Here is a 23,550-nt window from a genome sequence, read left to right as displayed (position 1 = left end):
TTATAGACTAGTGTGTACTAGCTCCAACTTACAAATAACTGAAGATGGCAATGGTGTTTTAAAATTTAAAGCTGTGCTTATTTATTGTTTATAAAGTGAATTATAAACCCGTTCTTTATTTTCTGATACTGACACTGCTTTTGTTGTTCATTAAATTACTTGTATTTATTGTTTGTGAGATGAAAATAAGTACATGCAAAGAATAAATACAGCTTTGAACGTGAAAAGGCTTCTTTTGTTATGGGACATAACTTTTTATCCCTTTATTAAAAAATAACCAAACATAGACACCCAACATTATATATAGATGATAATTATTATAGGTTAGAAACTTCATACCTTTTCTGCAAGCTCGAAGTTAAATCATACCTGGTGCTCAGACATAAACAATTTCCCTTTTCAACAATTTTCTCTAAATTTTATTTTGTTTTATTTCTACCAGTATTTTATAATTGAAAGTTTCTTTTGTTTAGGAATAATGTTTGAGACTTTAGTGGACTCTAATAATCTTGAACTTTTAAACCCTTAAACATGAAGGCATAGTAAATTTTTCTGTAGCTTTCAGTATGTTAGTTCATCATTTGTTTTAGAGGGGACAGTATCTAAATTGGAGTTTGTATCCACTGTGGGTCTTAGTGTCTTTCTAATATTCTTTAAAAGGCAGTTTATTTACTATAAAGAAAAAATGCAAAGCCATGTAAAAGGCTAGCAAGCATGTAGCATGTAAGACTGCTATCTTTGCACTAAAGTTTACTGAAGAAGGCCTGGGTACTGTCTGTAGCACATGCATATATGCCAAGGGGCTGCTATCTCTGCACTAAAGTTTACTGAAGAAGGCCTGGGTACTGTCCGTAGCTCAAGCATATATGCCAAGGGGCAGGCCTGCTCACTTCTTTGCCCATTGTGAGACTGTCCTGTCCTTTTGTGTGTTTCTGTAACAGGGTAAAGGCCCCTGAATGGAGGCCTTGTGCCCCACTTGATTGGAAATCCTGGCTGTTAATCTCAGGAAACTGCAGGGCACCCAGCAGGAAGCCTCTGTGACAAGTGGAAACCTAGGATCTGCCAGAAACGTGGTTTATGGGGGAGGTTGGTGAGGGTGGTAATAATCCTTCAGCCCTTGTTTTTGTCCCCTACAAGCCTAATTGTTACCTTCTGCTGGCAACCAGATTGAAGAGCTGCCCCCTCAAGTGTCCTTGGCCTGCATGTGCTTACTCCCTCCTTGCTATATGGTGGTTACTGGGCGGTGGTGGGGGGGAATGGACCTGACAACTGTGATTGAATTCTCTTACCAAAGTATAGTACCAACTGGGTATTTTATCTTTCTCTCCCTCTCCCTCACAACACACACACACACACACGCACACACACACACGCACACACGCACACACAGGGGGCGGGGTGTAAAGAATAAGGGTTGCATGTGAAAAATGCTGTATTGCTGGCCTGCTCCTTTATTTTGGAGCCTGTTTAAAGGCAGTTACACCAGCTCTGGGCTTAGTATTGGCTAGTTAAATCTAGTTTTTGTATCTTGTATACTTTGTAGTACCAGTTTGTAGTCCAGAATTTACTTGGCGTAAGAAGCCAAGTAATTTTAAGTGTATATTATGTGAGAAAGGGGTGGGGCAGCAGAAACGTTTTATGGGATTTCACTAATAAATATTAATTTTCCAAGTAATATTTAGGGATTTAATAAAAGAAGTAAGACTTGTATATGATATTTCTTTAATACCAGTACCCATTTGAACTGACAAGGAAGGGAAGAGAATTTTAAGGCCATACTTTTCTCTTTTTTCTCCCTGTCCAATTAGGAACTGGTTCTTCAACTTTCAGTGCCAATTGAGACATGCAATAATAAGTCCTTACCATTCTGGTCTGCTGTTTTACTCTAGGTGCAAATGATAGTAGAATATTTCATAGCTGAGTATTCATAGTTAAGTAGCTAGAAGCCCTAGCATACAATAAATGTGGTGTGGAGTGACATTTCAATCGTATTAATATTATTTCACCATAATGCTGAAGACATGCATCTTGGAAAAATGTTCTGTAGGATGCCAGAAACCCCTGTAAAAGATTAGTTTCTTTTCCCTTGGCGGAAAATTTTTTGGGTGTATTTTGCTTCCTAAAAACTATGTCATATGACTATATGGACTTCTGTACCTGAGTGTTTATTGGTTTTATAGAAACTCCAGGATACTAATCTTAATAACAATTTATCATGTTTTGTGCATACTTGTTAGGGCATATTAAGATTCAGTTGATAATAAAGCTTTCATTAGTCATTTAAACTTTTTGAAATAATATTAAAGGCTATTTGACCAAAATCAGAATTAAGCAATACAATGAGTTTTCTATTTGCTCTGGTTTAAAGACAGTTTGGCTATACCTGACCTCCCTCCCCATGCTTTACCATCTAGGCTAAACTCAAAATACAATGCTTACTTTGTATGGTCTTATAATAAATTTAGCTTTAAATTTTATGCATATTTCTGTGATTCACTGTTTTATTTTGCTTTTGGTAAAGTGTTAAAGATACGATAGCTATCACATCTGGGAGCTGAAATGTAACATTACTTGATACTTCATGATAAATCTCAGTGCATTTTGGTTATGAAGTACCTTGTGTTTCTTTAGGACATGTCTCAGGAAGGGTATGGCACTAGATCTCAACCTCCTCTGGCACCCGGAAAACCCAACCATGAAGACTTGAATTTAATACAGCAAGAAAGACCATCAAGTTTACCAGTAAGACATTAATGTACTGATTTGCAAATGTAATGAGTTAAAGATTCTTTCAAAAAAAAACTATTGTTATTATTTTTTTCTTCTTTATATTACAACACAGAAAAGAAGTTTCTGGATTTCAAATATATTTTGTGATTTATTAAATTTTTTTAGGGCTTATTTCTTAGGAGTGCTATAGTTGTGGATAAGTCTGTTTCATTTGTAGGTATCTGTTGCAGAGTAGACATCAGTTGGAAGATTTTATTTGGCTAGTTGGTTTTATATACAGGCAGGCGTTTCTGTTGTGCAGTTGAGCTTGTTTTCTTTAGCTTGGCTTTTATTGTGGAGATAGATCGGTGACAATGTAAGTCTTGAAATTTAAAAGAAATTCCCATTTTGCAAAAGATACAAAAATGACATTATAAAACATGTGACAATAATTTGAATCATTCCTGGGACTTTGTATTTGTATAAAAAGAAATCAAAGTGTATTGTAAAGTATTTGCACCAGCAACTAGTATGTTGTGATTGGAATATATATATGTAAAAGTAGTGGCTCTCTGTGGGGTGTCAAGGTTATACCCATTAATAATTCATCTGTACTTAATTTTCTTTTTTAAATAGATGATTTAATTTAAATGAAATTTTATGAACTAGAAGAATAAATCTTACAAATATTTTAATATTCTTTTAAAAATATTTTGACTTAAAGAATTATTGTTACTGCTTAACTTCTGTTTAAGATAGAAGTTCAGGATTGTATGGTTTTAATTTGAATTTCAACTGTTTGTACTAAGTACAATTCATTGTATTTCCTTTACAAATTTAAGAGTAAGCATTTGTAATGGATATTATACATGCCACATGGCATGCATCCGACACCCATTTTAAGTTATATATGTAACCGTAGAGAAGAAGGTAAGTGGTAGCTACAAGATGTTTACTATCTTTGAATGTGTTATACATGATTTTGAAACCCTAGCTTTTACAGATTTTATTTCTGTGGTGTGAGAGGTGAAATCTTACATTCGTTTTATCTTTTTTTTTTTTTTTTTTTTTGTTACTGGGGATCAAACTTGGGACCTTGTGCTTTCAAGGAAGGCAGTGGAACCACTGAGCTAAATTCCTGGCCCTTACATTCTTTTTAATAAGGTGTGTTTACTATTTATTGTCTAGGTGTTTAGTTTTTGAAGGGATGAAAAGGTAATGGATTCTGTGTTTTGTGCTGTAGCCTTTTTAAAAACCAGGTGATTATAGGTTGAACAGCATGTAGAATGTGCAGCATATTTGCACGCTGTTAAATGCAATATTGCTGAATATTTGGAAATTGGCTTGTGGTTTTGTGATGTTCATACTGATTCATGGGAAGTAAATAAACAACGAATTCCACTTTTTTTCCTTACCTGTTTTTTAGTGTTCTTGTAGTCTGTCTTTGTAGGTTAGTTATTGGATGCTGATTTGTACTATGATACAAAGTAGAAAATTTGCTGTAAACTGATAACTGTTAGTTTGCAGTGTGTCCTGATTTCTTCATATCCATTCAAGAACTTGAGCATCACTCATTTCTCATCATGGCTCTATATTGAAATGGCTGCTTGACATTCAGCTAAATATACAGCATAATTAGGGTTAGAATAAAGTGTTGGAGTCCCAGAAAACTAACCAAAGAGTTCAGTTCAGGGAAGTTGATTATTTGAAAATAGGATGGAGGTTTTTAGGGGGTGAAACAGTATAGTCATCAATAGTTGGAATTTCATCTGAACTATTTTATATCTCTTTCTATGCATATAATGACTTACTATCTTAATGATTACCTTGGCTACTTCCAAAGCATATTGAAGGTTACTCAGTGACTCATAATACAGCTTTTCTTATGGAGTTATTAAAAAAAGAAATGCTCTACAGTACTTGGTATTTTTTTCTTTTCTTTCTTTTTAAACTCAAGGTAAACAGAAGGCTGATACACAGGAGGCTTTAATCCCATTTTGGTAATCTTTTTTTAGAGAACAGAGTTTCTAGGTTTTATGGCAAATATGTAGAGGTATCATATGACGATTAAAGGACAACTAGTAGATTAGGTAATACACCTAAACCCACAGTCTGTGGCATGATAGTTTGCTTTACTTAAATGAAGTTTAGTGCATCTATTTTTATCCATCGGGGCTTTGCATGTGCAAAAAAATCTATATGGGGTTTGCAAATACAGTTTTGTAAATGTAGATGCTCCATTCATAGGTCATTGTATATAATTAAGGTAATTATGGCTTCAGGGAATAACTTGTTGGTATTCTGTTACAGCTTTAATACTTTGCATTTTTACAATGTTTCTTTCATTAAATATTTTAGTCCTCTAACTTGGCTAGGTTGATAACTATACAGATTTTGAATTTGCTGTTGGAGCTTTTATTGATTTACTTTTAGGCTGTGCTTTTTCTTTTCAAGTGTCAGTGACATTAATTTTATCTTTTTATTTAAAGACAATCCCTGATATTTGTATTTCTAGTTTATAACTTGGAACTAAATAAATTCAAAGTCTTAGCTGAACCTTTGTAAAATATATATATAGTAATTGTAATGTATAATTATTGTCTGTCCATTATATATGTTACTGTTAACAGGTATGCTTTTTAGGTATTCCTTGATCTTTTTTGCTGACATTGAGATAGATTTTATGTTTTCCACGTTGTCATATTTTTTATTTAGCATATTATCAGCTTTCCATAAGAAAGCAAAACATTACCAGTATTTTTATGCTAGATCTATAATTTGATCTCTCAGTAAGTTGTCTTCTCATCTTTCTTAGACCTGAGTTTTTCTTGTATTTGTATGCCATAGAATTCTTGGTGGCCTTCATTAGCTAATGCAGTTGTGTTTTTTAGCTGACTTAACTATATCTTCACAGCACTCAGGAAAGAAAAAGACTGATAAATTAGTACTTATTCCCTTGTCTTGGAGCCATGACTAGTTATATTTACACTTTTCTTAAAAGGCTCAGACCTAAGCTTGGAACAAATCTCCCTTAATATTGTCCATTTATTTCTGTATCTTTTAATCATACAGTCATTTCCCTGTTATGATGCAGTAGTTCATATATGCTTGGTATTTCTATTTTCAATAAATCAGCATATTGCATTGTAGTATAAAATTAGCTTGAAGAGCTCTTCTTCCATTTGGACGTTGTCACTTCAAATTTGAACCTATTTTGTAGTTTTTTTCTACTTTTAATACTGGTAGGAAACAAAGCCAGTATTTAAACAAAAGACAGTAGATCTAAAAGAAGCTATGACCTTTTCCTCTTATTTCATAATCATATATATCCCAATGTATTGTCTAATATAACCCCCAAATATGATTAGTGCACTTTTTGTTAAATCTTCATCTCCTATGGGATTTCGTGTTCTTTTCTTTTATTACAGTTACTTTTATAATTGTCTTGGCTCTCTGGTTTAGACTTGAATCTTTTCACGGTATTTATTACATTTTATTGAGTAAGCAGTTTCCTAAAATAGTTTTTAAACAATTCTTCCCCCAGTGTGGTTCAGGAATCTATTACAGGATATTGAGTTGACATCAGGAAAGCCTATGTCTTATGTTTGCTAATGACACAAGATGATACATGGGTGAGAGAGCTGCATTGTCAAGACATTATCATTCCTAAAACCATTTTTAAAAAATCAAATGGCATTTAACTTTTAACTTGGTAACCTTAAATCTCAAGAAAAGAAGTTGACATTTTGGATAACTAAGCTAAAAATAGCATGAAAACATTTTTCTTATTAAGATTTATTTTTTACTTGTAAAACTTAATTGACAGAAACAATAATAATTCCAGTAATTGTAGCCCAGATAGATATGCTAATAAATTATTTATAAAGAAAGTAAACAAAAAATGAAGGTTTTATTTTCTTAAAAAACTAAGAGGATGGAAGAGTTTTTCCTCACTTTAGAAATAACTGACCTTGGGGCCAGGGATTTAGCTCAGTGGCACTATGCCTGCCTCGTAAGTACAAGGTCCTGAGTTTGATCCCCAGTGCCCAGGCAGGGGTTTGCAGGGAGTTAACTGACCTCTAGGCTGAGGTATAGCTTGGTGGTAGAGTGTCTGCCTAGTGCCAATGAAGCCCTGGGTTCAATCCCCAGCACCACAGCAACAGACAAACACACACAACTAATTTATTTTATCCTTTGAAGAGGCACCACTAGTTTTGCAATTCGGATGGGAGGTTCATTCTGTTTACCCAAGGTTAGGGTCAGAGTGGCTGTCATTTCCAACAGCTCTTGAGAATGGACTGCTGTGTTGGAGCTTTATGGAATGTCTATAAATACTAGCTGTTCTGGAAGTTTATCAGGTCATTAATAACTTCTTTCTCACCCTTTCTTCCTTACATAGGAAATATCCTGAAGAGATTGACATGAAAAGAGTTTGATCTTTCTTAGTAAACTAAAAATCTTAAATGTGTGGAATAGTGTTTGTGGCACTTGTGTTAAGTTTGTAATTAGAGGGAAATATTGGGCTTTAGATAAAACATTTGTTTTATGGCCATTTGTGAGAGGAAGGAGGTAGTAAATACTGGTAGTTCTTTGAAAAAGAGGGTGTTAAACAGGATATTGGAAGTCTGAAAGAGAATGGTTGGAAAACTGTTATTACCAAGAATATTCTTTCATGGGTTAGGTATTACCCAAAGTATGTGATTTCTGCTTTTAGTGAGAGAGGACTAGTCTGGTTGGGTTTTTTGTTTGTTTTAATTTTTAAGGAAATATTTATTTGAGGTCAAAGGCCATGTACTTTGGAAACATGAATACCGATGACATGTTAATAGGGACATTTGAAGTATGTTGATTTGATAATATAATCCCTTTGAATGATTGGAAACTATTGGGAAAAGCTAAGTGAAACAACTTTCTAACTGGGTTTTGCCTTTCACCAGGCTTTCAACCTAGCGTGTAGAAATATAAATTGTTAAGACTATCTTAACCTGTTTGTTGGCAGGTTTTTATAAAAGTTAAAATCTACCAGACAAATGGCTGCTGAATGAACTCTTTTGAAACTTATTTGTAGCTTGAACTTGATTAAATGGTTGTCATCAAAAGGTTAAGAGTGTAGCTGTCTTCCATTGATTGATCCCTTCTCAAATCATTGTGAACATTAAAAAAATTACAAGTTGAGAAAGACAAAATTTTACCTGTCATCTCACTTCTTTCACTGTTCGGATGTGGATAGTGCCTGTGTGCAGCTGAAGATCTAAGTTGATTGTTGTCAGCATTCTTCAAGTGTTCTTAGTTTGTTGAGTTTGGGAATTCTAGAGGAAACACTTCATAAAATTGGAAGCCTCGAAAGGGTCAGCAATTCTTTGTAGGATGGCCCTATGTCTGCTAGAACATCTGTAGATCACTTGTGTGAAGTTTCAAATTAATGGTACAAATGCATTTTTGATGTCTTGGGAAGTTTTAAAGGGAACACACAATACTTCAGTTTCTTAGGATTTACTGTGTTTTGGAATGTAATTTTAAATGCTGATCTCTTATCTAGAGACATCAGTTCCTTTTGGATTAAGATTGAGAAGAATATATATTCTACTTAGAAAAAGTGACCTGACAAATGTTTATTTTCCAACCGGATTATTTCCGTAAGATACGATTTCTGAATATTATTTTCTAGGATATTTTCATGACATTGGTAGTCATTTTGAAAATAGAAATTGAACATGAACAAGATAGGAACGGGGGAAGTGTCTTCTTTTAAAGCATATTCCACTTACATATTTGTTCTGTAAATAAAAGTTCAATAAAACATCAACAGTTGGAATTACTCCAGGTAAAGCAGGCTAAATATAATGGAAAGCTTGAATAAATTTGTACTTAAAAAGAACTGTAGTTTGTTTTATATAACTCAAATGTTTATGTGCAGAGTGTTTTGAAATTGACATTCAGTCCTGATAAAGTAAGTAGATAATTCTTTTTAAATTAAACATAAAATATTTGGGGGTGATCCTGGGCATCAAACCCAGGGCCTCTGCACAGAGTAGGCAAGCACTCTACCACTCTTCTACTCCCCTAGCCTCACAGTAGTTCTAAATTGAGCTGAGTCATTTGGTTAGTGCCAGTGTGATAACTAAAACCATTTTAAGTTAATCAGATTTAATTTAGTTAAAACAGATCTTAACTCACTATGCCCCTGCAAACTTTTTCATGCTATACTAGGAAGATTTCCATTTAAAATATTGGAGGAAATGACTTTCAACCCATGTTTAGGATTGTCAGTTAGTTTCTACAAAATTATTGAGTATGAAGAGTAACATAAAAAATAGACACTAGACAAAATTGGCGGTTAAGAAAGGCCAAAACATAAGTGATTTACATGATACTGGCTTTGATAATAGAAAGATAACGATGATCTATAGTTGATAAATGAGGCTTATTAAATAAGATACAATAAATGCAGATATTCCTTACAAATAGGCAATTCAACACACAAATTTTGCCTTAACAAGGAAGCCTGGCAGGTTTTGACCCAACTTTCAGCTTTCAGGATGACCTAGGTGAAGCCGCAGAGCACACTGCCTGGGCCATGGGAAACTCCCAGGACCAACTTAACTAGCTTCCAGCTTTGTACACCGGGGGCCCACCTCTGGCCAGCAGGCAGGGGAGGAAGAGTAGGTGCATCAGGCTTCAGAAGGCCTGAAGGACAAGCAGCAGCAGTGTAGGTGGGTATGGGCAGGGGTATAGCACTGTTTCCTATGTGAAGAAGAAGCAATGGCCCTGATATTTCCAGGTACTTTCTCACCCTAAACTGTAGTTTGGGTTTCTGCCTAGTACCTGCAGGGTCTCCATTCTTCTTCAGAGGATGGTTCTTACTGATGCTCCCTTCAGGCCAGGTGGACATTAGCCAGCAGGAGGCCACAAGTGTATTTTGCTCTATATTATCCTACTTCAGTGGGAAATAGCTTTTAATTTACAGATTTTCACTTTGCAGGTAATAGGAAGGTACACATCTGTTTCATATAACAAGGGATATATAACCAGCAGGAGCTCATAGTAGCACTTGTGGGCTGGTTATTTGCTTTTATGTTTCTTTGGACATGGAAGTAAGTATTTTTAACAGTATCTATCAGTTTGGGAGAGGAAATAAGTACATATAGAGAAGGTTCTGCTGAGCTCAAATTTTCCTTTCTTTCGTCACAATGTAAGATTTTAGAGGTGTCTCTCTCTTCTCATCTTTTTCTTTTGCCTTCTCTAAATTGTTGTAGAATAACTGAATGGTCTTGTTTTCCTTTGTTTGGGTCAAGAAATTTTAGCTGAAAATTGTTACTGTGTGAAAGAAGATTATTGACTCAACAAGCCTTCAATTTTCAGTGAATAACACTCCCACCCCTTAGCTTCGGGAACATGCCGTGCATGCATTCTATTTTAAAATACAGACTGTAATTTAAAACAGGCAGTTTGATGCCCCACTGAACTTTGTTTAAGCCTAGAATAAAAGGGAGAGAAAAGCTTTAAGCCACAAAAAAGTGACTAAGCTTTCTCAACTACTTTTATTCATATTGCATTCTATTAAAAAAAGAAAAAGCTTCCAGGTACTATTGTTGTGCTTTTCCTAAGGCCTAAATTTTTACTCAGTTTTAGACTGTACTGTGTACATCTTTTCACTTTATTTCATTATTCAGCCATCATTTGAGTTTTTAAAAAAGTGCTCTGCATAACATTCATTTGCAACGGAGTCGGTGTCCATTTATTTGTGTGTATTGTACATGCTCAGTGCATATGAGAGTATTAATTTTAAATTTATAGAATTTTTAGCATTCACTTATTGATAGCTAATTTTGTAGAGTTCTCTTGATTTAAATGCAGGGTTGATTATTAGTCTGGAATGATACAAATATTTAACTGCAGTATTATTTACTCAGGTCATTATGAAAATGATTTTTTTTTTTGGTACCAGGGGATCAAACTTGGGATCTTGCTCTTGCCAGACAGGGAGTGGCACCACTGAGCTAAATCTCCGACCCTGAAAATGACTATTTGAAGTAGTTTATATCATTTGTCCCCACTTCCCCACAGCTATTCCTCTTCACAGAAATGAGCAGCTTCTAATTTGTATTGCAGGGACAGTGGGCTTTACTGTTTTGATAAAAGTAATATGTTTTGTTTGGAAGACCTATTCTTATGGTGATGCTGAATGACAGGACTATGTCCTGCCTAATAAGCTTCTTGTCTTGAGCAGTTCATGTTTTTTGTTTGTTTGTTTCTTTGGGTTTTTTTGTGACAGATTTTTCACTATGTAGTTCAGGCTGGCCTTGAATTTACTATGTAGCCTAGGCTAGCCTCAAACTTGTGGCAGTCCTTCTGCCTCAGCCTCCTGAGTGCTGGGATTGCAGGCATGTGCCATCCCTCCTGGCTAATAGTTCATGTCATTTCTAAGAGTTTCTGTTCCTCCTCTGAAAAAAGAGTAAGGTAGATGTAGGAACCCCAAACTCTTTCTGGCTCCTAAATTTTACTTTAAAAGCTGTCTTTATTAATATATTTTATTATTTTTTTTTTAAATTAATATATTTTAAAACACTGATAGAAATATTCTTTTCTCTGCTTGTGAGAAGTCAAAAGAATGAGGAAATGCATACCTTAAAATCTTCAAAAATGGCTCATGTATGCCTCTTGGTGGTTTCCTTTCTATCTTGGGTCCCATTTGTGTTTGCAGTAGGAAACTTGGACTTATTTAGGAGTTCTGGCCATGGGAGAGCCTTAGACCTTTATGTGGAATGTTTCTTTCTCTAGAAATTACAACAGTCCCCTTTCTCTTCCCTATGTAATCAATTTGAGAATCTTGTGCTCGAGTACAGGGAAGCCTAGGTAAAAGGAGGAAAGTTCGTGGGAGAAGTTGAATGAACATATCCACCAGGTATCTTTTTGACTGCTTGCTAAAGAAGAAAGTAGAAAAATAAATACAGGAGGAAGCTGTAGGATTCTGAGGTCTTATCTTTGTAATACAAGGGCTAATAATGTCTTTTCCTACTGGGTCAAAAGGTACCCAATAGAGACAGTGTTCTGAATCAATATGATCATGTAGCAGTTGGTTTTAATTTCTTGCTGTGGGAGGAAGGCCCTGAGATCTCCTTTCACTTCCAACCCTACAGGTTTATTACATTTGTTTTACTATAAAGTAACTGAGTGAGCATTCTATGCCTCTTAAACTGAGATTTACCACAGATGGAAATATTAGCAACCTCAGGACATGAAAACTACTGTTGTTCACTGGATAATGGCTCCTGCATTTCTGCATTGTGTGCGTCTATCTGCTTTTTGCTTTGGAGCCCACTTGTTTGGATTAGGGTGAAGTGCTATTACAAGTTGAATGTTACTCTTTGTGTCAAAGCTCAGCAGTGTTCTCTAGGCAGTGCACAGGTAAATTCCTCTGTAAAGCGGGCCAGTTAGTGAGCCTGGGTCCACCCAACAAGGGACAGCAAGGTCTTACCCCCAGCTGAAACCTGTACTCTAGACTTTTTGTTGTTCTTTGAATTTTCTGATGTGAATAGGGGTCTTCTGTAGTCCCTTTTTCCTGTGGACATTGGTGGTTGAAGAGTGCAGTGTCAATTAATAACTTCTGATGACCAGAAAAGTGTGAGATACGTATTTTGTAATTATGCTGTATCTGGAGCAAGTTTGGCTTCAAAATAATAATATGACACCTTATTCATTGGACATTATTTTCAAAAGTCTTGTATAAAAATGCAAATTTCAGTTAGTGAACAGTGGACACTACTAGTAAAGGAAAAATTAAATATGTGAGATCTTGTGAGTATCATAGGTATACGGGGATGAACTTTAAAGACACTCACTCCCCCACAGCCGTCCTCTCCTCATTCTTCTATATTTTGAAACTCTGAGACCTGCAGGATTCCTAGGTAAGTGAATTATAATATTTCTTTAACTTATGCAAAGGCTGCATTTTTACAATGCTGTTGCCACCCTTTGGAGGCAGGGAGACAGCTTTAGAGTATTAACTCTAATACACTATACCCTCAATAAAGTCAAAAAGAAAGGAAAGAAATAAACTCAAGTAAAGGCATAAAATTTGCATATTACACATAAACACATATGTGTGTGAGTATGGATTAGTGGTTTCAGGGAACCTGGATTTTTAACTTACTATCGGTCTTCTCTTTTTTTGCAGTGCTGGGCATTGAACCTAGGGCCTCACATGTGCTAGGCAGGCACTCTACCACTAAGCCACACCTCCGTTCCAGAATGCTAAGTTTAGAACAGTGTTCTCTCTTTTCAGAGATAGCTTACCCTTTGGAACACTGTGTGTTTAGAGATATATTTGAATTAGCAAAGGAAATCAGGCCTTAGAGAGATTACTCTGATTTCTACAGGGGCGGTCTTCATTTTAGTGGTCATCTTCTGTCCTCTTCTCCCCCGTCAGTAACGCCCTTCTCCCAATTTTTTATTCATTGTAAAAACATTATCATTTTACTGCTTACATAAAGAGCAAAAGTTTTACTTTAGAGATTAAAAGAAAAACTTTTGGCTTAATTTGTTAAGAAAAAAATCCTTGTAAACTAAAGATGGAACATATTGTAGTATTCAAGGACAATTAATGGAACAAAACCAAAATTAATACTGATGAGTTATTAACATATGCAGGGGTCTTTGTGTATTTAGGCATGTATGTATGTATGTGTTTTTGAGCTCAAAATTCTCAGATGTGAAAATAGAGACTCACAAATAGCAAGAAACTTGCCTGGAAGCATGATAGCAGTGCAGTTTCCACCACTCTGTAGTGCATCCCATGCAGTGCCACAGCATCTCCATCCACTTGCTTTTGAACATACAGTATTACCACTGTAGTGTCCTGTAAACTTTTTCACTCAAAGCTGAGATCATCTCTCTATTGAAATAAAATTATATTTCTCATTTTGGTCAAAATTATTAGTGTTCTTCAATCTACAAAATGTGTTCAACTTCTCACAGATATTTTTGCTTTTCATAGATACTGAATTTATGTTATTCTTTAACTAGCATGCCTAAATGTTGATATCTTTTGACTAATACACAAGATCTCATATTGCACAGAAAATTCAATTTTTATTCAGATATTTATGTTCAATAAATATTTATTGAATGCCTCATGTCTAAATCTGTATATTATACATAGGAAAAATGAAATTATTTCACTAGGTTATTGTTTGTTTTCTGCTGTAGTACATTCACAGAAAGAAATCAAGAAGTACCAGTTTTCAGGATGCCTACTTAAGTCTTTAAACATATTTTTTCATTTTATCTTAATGTAGTCATCTTTATACAGTGGCTGAATTTATAGTTTCACATGTAATTTCATAGAAATGTTTTGTCATTTTTGTGGAGGTCTTGAGTATTTGAAGATCTAATAGTGGTGATGGCCACATCAGAATTATGGTCATATCCCTTAACAAGACCTACAATAATGGGTCATATGTTGTCAGTACTACTGGTTTCAGGTAAGAACACTAACCTTCTCCTTCCTTTTGAGAATACCTGTGGTACAATAACAAATGTCTGGCTTTCTTGACTGATTTCATTGTTTTTACTGCTTTGTTGACAACTTAATTGGAATTTCCAAATTTTTATAGCAATGAAAGCAAGATATTAAAGTTTTAGCCACCTTTGATACAATTCTAACCCACATGGAGGATATGACATTTTTAAAAGTGCACCTAGCTGGGCATAGTGGCACATACCTGTGGTCCTAGATACTCAAGGAGGCTAAGTCAGAAGGATCACTTGAGTCTTGAAGTTCAAGACCAACCTGGACAATACAATAGTGAGAATCTGTCTCCAAAAACCTGAAACACAAGAAAATGTATCTAAGTACATGGATCATGGTTGGCAAAATACTTTCACATATACTGTCAATTTTGGATTATAACCTAGATGGCATCTCCTTTACCACTTTACACTCACAGGAATGAAAACATACGTCAAACCTCTCATGTAGTATTTGATGCATACATAAATGTCAGTAAAGTCAATTTATTACACTTACTTTGCCTTCTGTTTTGGAATTGTATTTAGTTTTTAGGTCCTGTTAGGGTTGCTAGGCCACCAAACCTCACTTCAGTGTTTTTGACCTTGGATCAAGGAGACCTTGTGCAGAAGTCCATTGAGGATACAGAGATGTGAGCCCTGACTCTTGTCTAAAATCACCCTTCATTAACTCCTAGCTCAGTGGTGATGAACCTGTGACACACATGCTGCAGTGGGCTCTTTGTTATCATCAAAAGCTAAAAGAGTTTGCCATCACTGTCCTGGCCTGTTGTTTTATTGTTAGAGTTCTATGCTGTAGGCCTATTTGGATACAGAGTATCTTGTGAATACCACTGAGATTCTTCTGTGTTCATTTTTTTTTTTTTTTGTGGCACCCGGGATCAAACTCAGGACCTTGCATTTGCTAGGCAGGTGGCTGTGTTCATTTTTATATTTACCTCCTTAGAGAAGAAGACATTAATAAACCTTGTAATAAAACAAAATTTCCCAAAATTTTACTACTTCTTTTGGTTTGTTAAACTATCAAAGTGAAAATTTTGGGGTTGGGACCATGAAGACAAAAATAAAATGGTTCATCTCATGACTTTTTATGAAAAATTAGACATGCACTTGAGACCATCGAAATATACTGATAATTCCAAAATGTACTGTCTGTCAGTCACTCACTGGTTTATACTTACCTACATGTTGTCAGAGATAGGGACAAGTAACAAATGGCTATAGTGATTAGAGCTCACTTCTCCCTTTCTCTTTCCAGTCTATTATCACTGAGTAGTAAAATCACCTAAGAAAGCAAAAGCAAACACATGAATAGAAATATACATGTCTTGCAGTGAGGTCTGCCTTAGACAAACTCCTAAGATTTCCTACAGGGTTTTCAGGTTTCTGAGACAGATAACTGTATTACCACAGTGGTTGCCTAGGAACCAGTCTTAAGAGGAAGACCAAAGGTGGTGAGAAATCAGGTAGGTAAATAGCACTGAAGATGCCCTTTTATGTCAAATACCTAATGTTGACCCTTTATGTAAAACTTTAAGTGTATGTGTGTATAGAGGAGGTAAAAGGATGTGCCTAAAGAATTATATCAATATAGGAAACATATCTATTTGAATTCTTCTCTTGTCATCTGAGTTGATCAGATGATAAAGTAAATATGTTGTGTGGCAGGTGGTATTGTGTAGGAATCAACACCATGAAGTTTCATGCCCTGTTTTTCTGATGTTGTTCTTTCAAACAGTTTTATATATTGATGCTTGGACTGTACTTAAGACACAGTGGTAGATAGTCAAGATGTTTCTGTGCAAATTACCTGTATAGAGGAAATAAATATGACTTTACTGTTGAAAAAAGATTCATACATTTTACTTTATCCCAACTTTTTATTGACTGTCTGGTAGTATCTTTGCTATATAATATTCATCAGCACGAGCTTTACTTTTGAATTTACATGCAAACCTAATTTCTCATTAAAACAATAATAAGATATAAAGTGTGATATAATTAATGCATTTTTAGCCTTCCTAATGAATTGCTTTTCATACTTGTATCTCTAAAGTATGACCACGATATTCTGTAACTTAATGATCATAATTTAAGAATCAATTTTATAAAAGTCTTTATAAACAGTCATTTCTCTGAGAATTATAAATAAATTCTGTTTTTTAAAATGCACCACTGGCCACTTAAGGAAGAGTTCTGTTGTGACAGAACATCTTGTGATTTTTTTTGGTATCAGGGATCAAACTCAGGACCTTGCACTTGCGAGGCAGGCGGCGGAACCACTGAGCTAAATCCCCGGCTCGCCTGTGATGTTTTTGTACAGGATTTGTAACCTGTATGCTTCTGCAAGGCCTTGAGTTGACCTACAGCAGAATATTTGTCTAAACAAAGACTATTCCAAGTAGATTATAAATGATAAAAATTTCGAAAAAGAGAGAAGCATGATAATGCAGTTACCATGACTGACTATTACATTTAAGGCTGCATTCCTGACTACTGTGGTAAAAATTGAGGTCACAGAATTATTTATAAGGAAGAAATATACTTTTTTCTAATTTTGTAAAAGGAAATATTCCATAAAGAAACACAAAATGCTCCTGTGAGAATAATGAATAATGATGCCAAAATATGGGTTTTTAAATATAATGTTAAAAAGTTATTTCATGTTATTTGGGATGATTATCCACGGCCTAAATTAGGCCCTGTCACATAAATGAATGAGTGATTGACTATTTTTTCTATAACTTGCTTAACTACTTTAACTGTCAAAATTATAAATCTTAACAATTGGGTCCAAAGGAGTAGTTTGTTGAGGCCATTTTTATTTCACAGTAATATGTAAAAAGTTATTTTATAAGCATAAAATATGTAGCAGGGTAAAATCCCGTTTAGTAAAGAATAGCTGGGTTGTGAGCAGTGTTTTCGTAAATATACTTTTCTTTGTTTTGAGAGATAGATGTGTGGTGGCATTTTGTTTTTTCATTTTTCTGTCTTTGTTTTATTAGGAAAAGATTGCTAACGTTTGGGCTATAATATTATGGCTCAAAATTAATTGGTGAGGCTAATGATGGCCTGAATTTTACAGTGCAAGCATTCCACTAATGACTTTAATAGGTATAACTGTTGTACCTTATATCTGTGGCAAGAGTTATGTGCTTTCTTTTTCATGAACCTTTTAACTTGGGTGTATCAAAGAATTGGAGCCCTGTTTCCTAGGAGAAAAATGTTGCTCTATAATAGCTCACCTCCTTTGGGAGTTTCTCAGGGAGGAAGACTAAAGCTGGCTTGATTATTTTTTTTTCCTCCACCTTCTTCCCCTAGGACTGGTCATGGAGGAAACTCAGTCTCAGGTATATTTTGATTCCTATGTCTTATTCTTCAGAGACTGCATATGGGCAGTTGGCCAGTGACCCAGCAGGGGTGAGAGACACCAGCTCTAATTTAAATCCACAACTCACTTTTCCTAGGATAGAGAGGAGTAGGTCACCCTTCAGATTCTTGAAAGGGGCAGCTGTCTTGCTCCTGCTATTTATTGTAAGGAAACTAACATTTTTTGAACTCCAAACCATACAACAGAATTGAACAGAAAATTTTCATACATTACATTCTTATAAAACAATAACATTACAGTAAGACTACTTATGTTCATTTGTTGGTCCATCATTTATAACTAACTTCAAGTAAAAGAAAATCTTAAGTGTGGTAATTCATCCTTATAGAGACTCTTCAAAAAAGAATTAACTCCTTCCCTCTTACTTCTTTTGTGGTTGGTGTCCTTGAGGAAAATTCCTTGCTCAGGCTTTGGGGCACTCTCAGCCTGTGGCTCCTGCTTTCAAAACTTGAGCTGCATCATTATGAAACAGAACTGTCTGGGTTAACTGTATTCACTTAATAGTGTTTATATAAACTTAGAAATTGTTAAATTATTTTTCAGTGTTTTTTCTTCTAGGAGTTTAAAATATATCTGGAGTATGCCCAGACTAGGTTGGGTGGTTGGAAGGAAAGTGTCAGGTGCCTGAGCTGGCTCCTTGTCCATAAAACATGCTTTGACAACTGCTGGAATTTCACAAATATAGCAGTTACAGAAGTGGTTTTACAAGTCCCTTAGAACATTCATGCAGATCTTAAGTTACTCTTAATTTCAATGAGAAAAGAGATGGCAAAAACAATTTTTATTTTCTCTTGGGAAGAAGAGAAAAAGGCAGAACTCTGTACTATGTAATTTTAAAAAAACCATTGTACTCTGTTGCGACTCCTCCTTGTTTACTTTTTGTTTTACTCTTGCTGTCTTCTGATGTGTTTGACTAGTATACATCTTCCCCCCAGGAATATGAGAATATGTGGTACAGTCCGCCTCATAACCTTCCTGGATATTTTTATAATTTATCATCAGCTGACACGGCCTGGGTAGAATATTCTTACCACACCCTCTGGCTGCTGGAAGTCTGAAATTACATCTTTGTCTTTGAAGTCAGGCATACTGTTAGCGTTGCTATGGTGACAGGGTGGGTAATGGCCTCAACAGACAGGAGATTGGTATTTAAGGTTTAAACGCTGCTGTACTCAAGGCCTTGATTTTTAGAGTGGTTACTGAACTATCCCCTTTTAGTAAATGTTTAAAAATTGCATTTTTACATGGTCTTACTAGATTAATAGTCATGGTTTATTTCATTTTAACTGCAAAGATAAAAGCATTATTCCATTAAATGGGTAGCTTTTTTTTCTCTTTTGGTTTATGCATTATTAACATAAGCTTTCCTGTTTTGCATGTAACATTTTATAGACTTTCAAACATGCATTCAGCTTTGCTCTGTTGGTCCTTTATTTTTTGGACTTAACCCATTATCTGCTTGATCTAACACAATTTCAGAAGAGCCAAAATTCTAAGAAACTGAGCATTAATAATATTAAAATTTTTTTTTACAAAAGCTGTATAATAACATTGAGGCTTTTTCCTCATGAATTGCAGCAGTAACTTTAACATGTTTATTTTCTTCAGTGCTTAAAGGAAAGGTAATACATAGTTGTGAGGAATGATGGAACATTTTGAAAAGGTTGATGTAACTTTCAAAGAAATATTCTTTAATTAAATCTGTGTGGTCTAAGACCATGTACTTATGATTTTTTTAGATTTATGATTATTTTGTCTTTTAAGAAAATGGTGAATCTTAGGGGTAGTATGTATAGGTCCTTGGCTATCTGATATATAAATTGCTTCTAACATAATTTTAATACATTTTGATATGTAATTTACTATTTCATGAAGTATTTTAGTTACAGTAATTGAAGTTGTTCGGGAAATTCATCCTATATTAATTTACAGTGTTTTCTTGGATTTGGGTTCTACTTGTGTCTTCTAAACCACACTGAATAAATATAAATTCCTACTCTGTACAATGGCTATTCTTACATTTTTACAAGTTCCTTTAACTATTTTTCTCACTATGTGTTTCAAGTCCCCCTACCACCTCATTCTTCTGTTTTTCTCTCTTCTTCTTCTAAAGAGAGTAGGTCTTGCCTTTTTCCTAGTCTGCCTTCCAGTCCTTGGATTCAAGCTACTCTTCTGTCTCAATGTCTTGAGTAGCAGGGACTACAGATGTGAGCCAATACTCTGTATTCTATTTCTTTCTTAGTTCTTTGATGCACTTGATTTTGGTAAGCTCCTCCAAATTTAATTTCTGCAACCAAGCTGAAAGATATAGTTGGTAGAGCTGCTACTACCCTTTGTTCTGACGTTATGCCATGAATTATGAAAGTAGGCAGAGTCTGCCAGGTTTTTAAAGCAGCTACATCACAGTCCTGCCACTCTGACAGGTGTGGCTCTTAAGGAGTGCATCTCATCCATCCTCTATCTGAAGTACAGTTTTCACATTTATTCTTACTGAATGCTGTCTGATTTATTTCTGGCCATCATTCAACCTTGCTAACATGTATTAGGGTCCTGAACCTGGTATCTGCTGTATTCAATATGTATAGTAACTATTAATATAAAAACTTACTACCATTCATCCAGATATAGCAAAACTAGAGTTGTTACATGTTCTGAGCTATATACATTACATATCAGCCATAACACTAGCTTAAAAGACTTTGTCAGGGGCAAATTGTTTTGGAATCCAGAACAGTTAGGACTGTAGTCTTCTTGTAGTCATTGTGGATTATGCATACTTTTGTAATGAAACAGTAAGTATAAAGGCCCTATAATAATTGAAAGGTATATAATTTGCTATTGATACTTTTATCTTTATCAAACTAAGTTTTATATATCTTGCAAGCTAGTTGGTACCACCGCATTCAGTACTAGGCCTCTGTTTCCTCTTCAACACAGGAGGAACAGCCAAGATAAAACATCAAGAGAAAGTGGAAGACCTATGTCTATCCCTAGGTGGTCCCTAGAAACAGCCTAGATGTCATGGGTTGCAGCAAAGTTACTGTCCCCTGGTCTTGGGATCTTTGAAATGAAACATTCCCTTTGAGGGCCTTGGGTTTTAAGGGAAAGGACTGTTGGTCACTGAGGCCCATGGCCTCTTCTGTTAGGGTGGTCACTGGAGGCAGCAGGCAGTGGAGGCAGGGGCCTCCTCTACTTCTTCCTCATTTTTGAGTTTACCTGTGTATCTAACAACTGAATGTCCCATGCTTTACCATCCCTTGCCCACTGCCCTGCTCTGTAGTTGACAGTACTGAGAGGGTCTTGGACCTTAGGTATGTGAAAACTGGCCTAGTCTTTTCTAGAGATCTAAAAGGTGAGGAAGACGTGCACTTGGGATTTGGTATTGGTGAAGATTGCAGGGCACCTACTTCTATAGAACACAAGTGGCTCTGCCTCCGTGCTGACTGCTGGTTTAGGAGGGTAAGCCAAGTAAGTCACTTAGTAAAGACAGTCTGTTTTGAGTGGGTCCTAAGACCTTTCACATATTCATGGAGGGTAGGCACACAGTTTCTGGTTGGCCTTGTAATAAGTTTTATCTAGGCTTGTTACCCCTACTCCTTTTTTCAGAAGTCACAGTTTGAGTGAGTTCTGGAGATAGGTGGTGAAACACTTACAAATTAAAATTCTGCATAAGTTGTATAGATTAGAAAAAAATTTGCTTCAGACCAGTACTGACTGTTAGAGTGGTAGTTGGAGAATAATCTTCTGGATATGTAGTAGGAGTAGTCCTTTCCTTGGTCATCAGAAGGCCCTCTAATTGGCTGGCAGTTTTGACTTGAGTTTGCAGTGATGAATGGCCAAGCTCTTATTTAATTGAAATCTTAAGAAGATTTTCTATATTTTAACTTTCTCCCAAAAGGAAAAATATATGAGTAAATTTTGATTGTATAATATTGCCCAGTTTATAACATTTGTAGGAAAAACATGCTATTGTCCTTTGGTAATTGTGGAGGATTGGCTCTGTGGTCCGCAGTGGATTACAGAATTCATGGCTGTTCCAGTCCCTTATGAATTACTTGTACATGATCTATATATACCTTCTGATATACTTTAAGTCATTTCTACATTACTTATAATACCTAGTACAATGTAAATGCTATGTAAGTAATTGCTATATTTATGTTAGGGAATAGGACAAAAGTCTGTACATGTTCAGTATAGACAATGTTTTTTTCATTTTTCATCTGAGGCTAGTTGAAAATATGCTTGCAGAATTAATTGTTGGGTACTGAGGGCTGACCAGATATTACAGGGCCTTTTGAATATTCTAGATCAGCACTGTTCAGTAGAACTTTATACATGATAAAATGTTTGTGGTGCCCAATATGTTAGCCATTTTCACTGTTGCTATGTAGCATTGAATTATGACTAATGAGAGGAATTCAATTTAAATTAAAATAGCCACATGTGTGGCGGCCACCATGTCAGACAGTGCAGTTCTAGATTATTGATGCTAAATATTCAAATTCTTACTACAAACTGGATTTTGGTGAAAATAACAATGTACTTATATTAAGACTTTGAAGTTCCTGGTGTATAAATTACAGATTTATAGTGCATTCTGAACTAGCACTTAGATTTTCTTGTACAAGTATACAGGAGATTGAAGGGGCAAATATATTTTAGATGTTGAAGTTTTTTTTTAATCTGCTGCAGGGTTTTAGCATGTACCAATGACCAAGAATCACTGTATAGTGAATAAATGCTATACATTTGAATACTCTTTTATAAGTTAGAAAGCTGTATTGATTATATCTCTTTTTCGTGACTGAGGTTTTAGTTATCTGTATTTATTAAAAATAGTTACAACAGAGATGAATTCCTTATTGATTTCTACTGTATGTCCTACCTTCCCTCCCAGGTACACTGATATCAGAGTCAGCTTGAGCCACTAGGAGGGCACAGACTCAAGGCCAGGCTTGTGTTGTGACTCACGGGGAGCAGAATATGGCAGTTAAGGGTCTGGAGCCATAGGCGAAGTATAATTGTCTTAAGACTATAACTTGGTATTACTTAAGTGTCATCTAAGAAATAGGTTTGAAACCTGTGGTTTTAAAATAGACCCCCCTCGGACTAGGGATTTAGCTCAGTGTTGCCACTGCCTGCCTCATAAGCGCAAAGTCCCGAGTTCGATCCCTGGCACCCCCTTCCCCCCAAATTGAGCATTAAAATAACCCCCCTGAATGTGTAGGATACTGTTTTTTGATATGTAAGATATTTTACTGTTTACTTATGAAGACTATTCAGAGTTCTTTTTTCTCAAGAGTTTTAGATAATTTTATATGGATAGCATGGGACCAGATAGCAGTTTCAGGCCAGCATAGCAGTTTTCACGTCTTTGACTTTGAGGGTTGAACTCCACCTTTGCCAGGGAAGGAGAGGGCCTGTGGGCAGAGCTGGTGACACCAGTGAGGCTGTCACGTAGCCCGTCTTGCTACCTCCCATGGGGCCACGAGTTGAGCTCTGCATATGTTAGCCAACTTATATGGGTTCCTGCCTTTTCCTCCCATTGATGAGAGGGCACTTGTTCATTTTTCAAGGATCTGCATGTTCAGAATTTTCATCAGAACTATATTTTACATTCAAAATGATACAGGTGGTGTAGTTTGAATAATGTCTACTAGGATTTCTGATTTAGTTGTAACTTGTCTCCAAAACTCTGCTTTGGCTTGTTATCTATATTCATTTCACTAAATACTACTGTTTACCACTTCCAGTACAATTTATCTGTATGTGTTTATTGGAAATAGTTATTACTGTAGCAAAAGGTTAAAGACCAACTCTTTTCTTAATAGTCACCACCCCACACCTGGGAGCATCTTTTCATTGTTAGACTGTTTACTTAACTTCCCTTTTTCCCTCTTTACAAAGAAGAAAAAGCA

General features: G+C 35.6%; 1 protein-coding gene across 1 annotated transcript in view; it reads left to right on the top strand.

The window, feature by feature from the left end:
* Nucleotides 1-23,550, top strand: part of Arid1b (AT-rich interaction domain 1B) — a 431,446-nt gene that overhangs the window by 172,956 nt on the left and 234,940 nt on the right. The window contains 1 exon segment of the mRNA XM_087193427.1: nt 2,632-2,742. Coding sequence (XP_087049553.1) covers nt 2,632-2,742 — 111 coding nt within the window.

Source organism: Heterocephalus glaber, unplaced genomic scaffold (genome assembly GCF_053883595.1).
Source record: "Heterocephalus glaber isolate CG9 unplaced genomic scaffold, H.glaber_assembly_v1.0 deba00001592, whole genome shotgun sequence".
In the NCBI taxonomy this organism is placed as follows: Eukaryota; Metazoa; Chordata; class Mammalia; order Rodentia; family Bathyergidae; genus Heterocephalus; species Heterocephalus glaber.
Note: the sequence above shows the minus strand (reverse complement) of the source record. Positions and strands in the feature narration are given on the sequence as shown.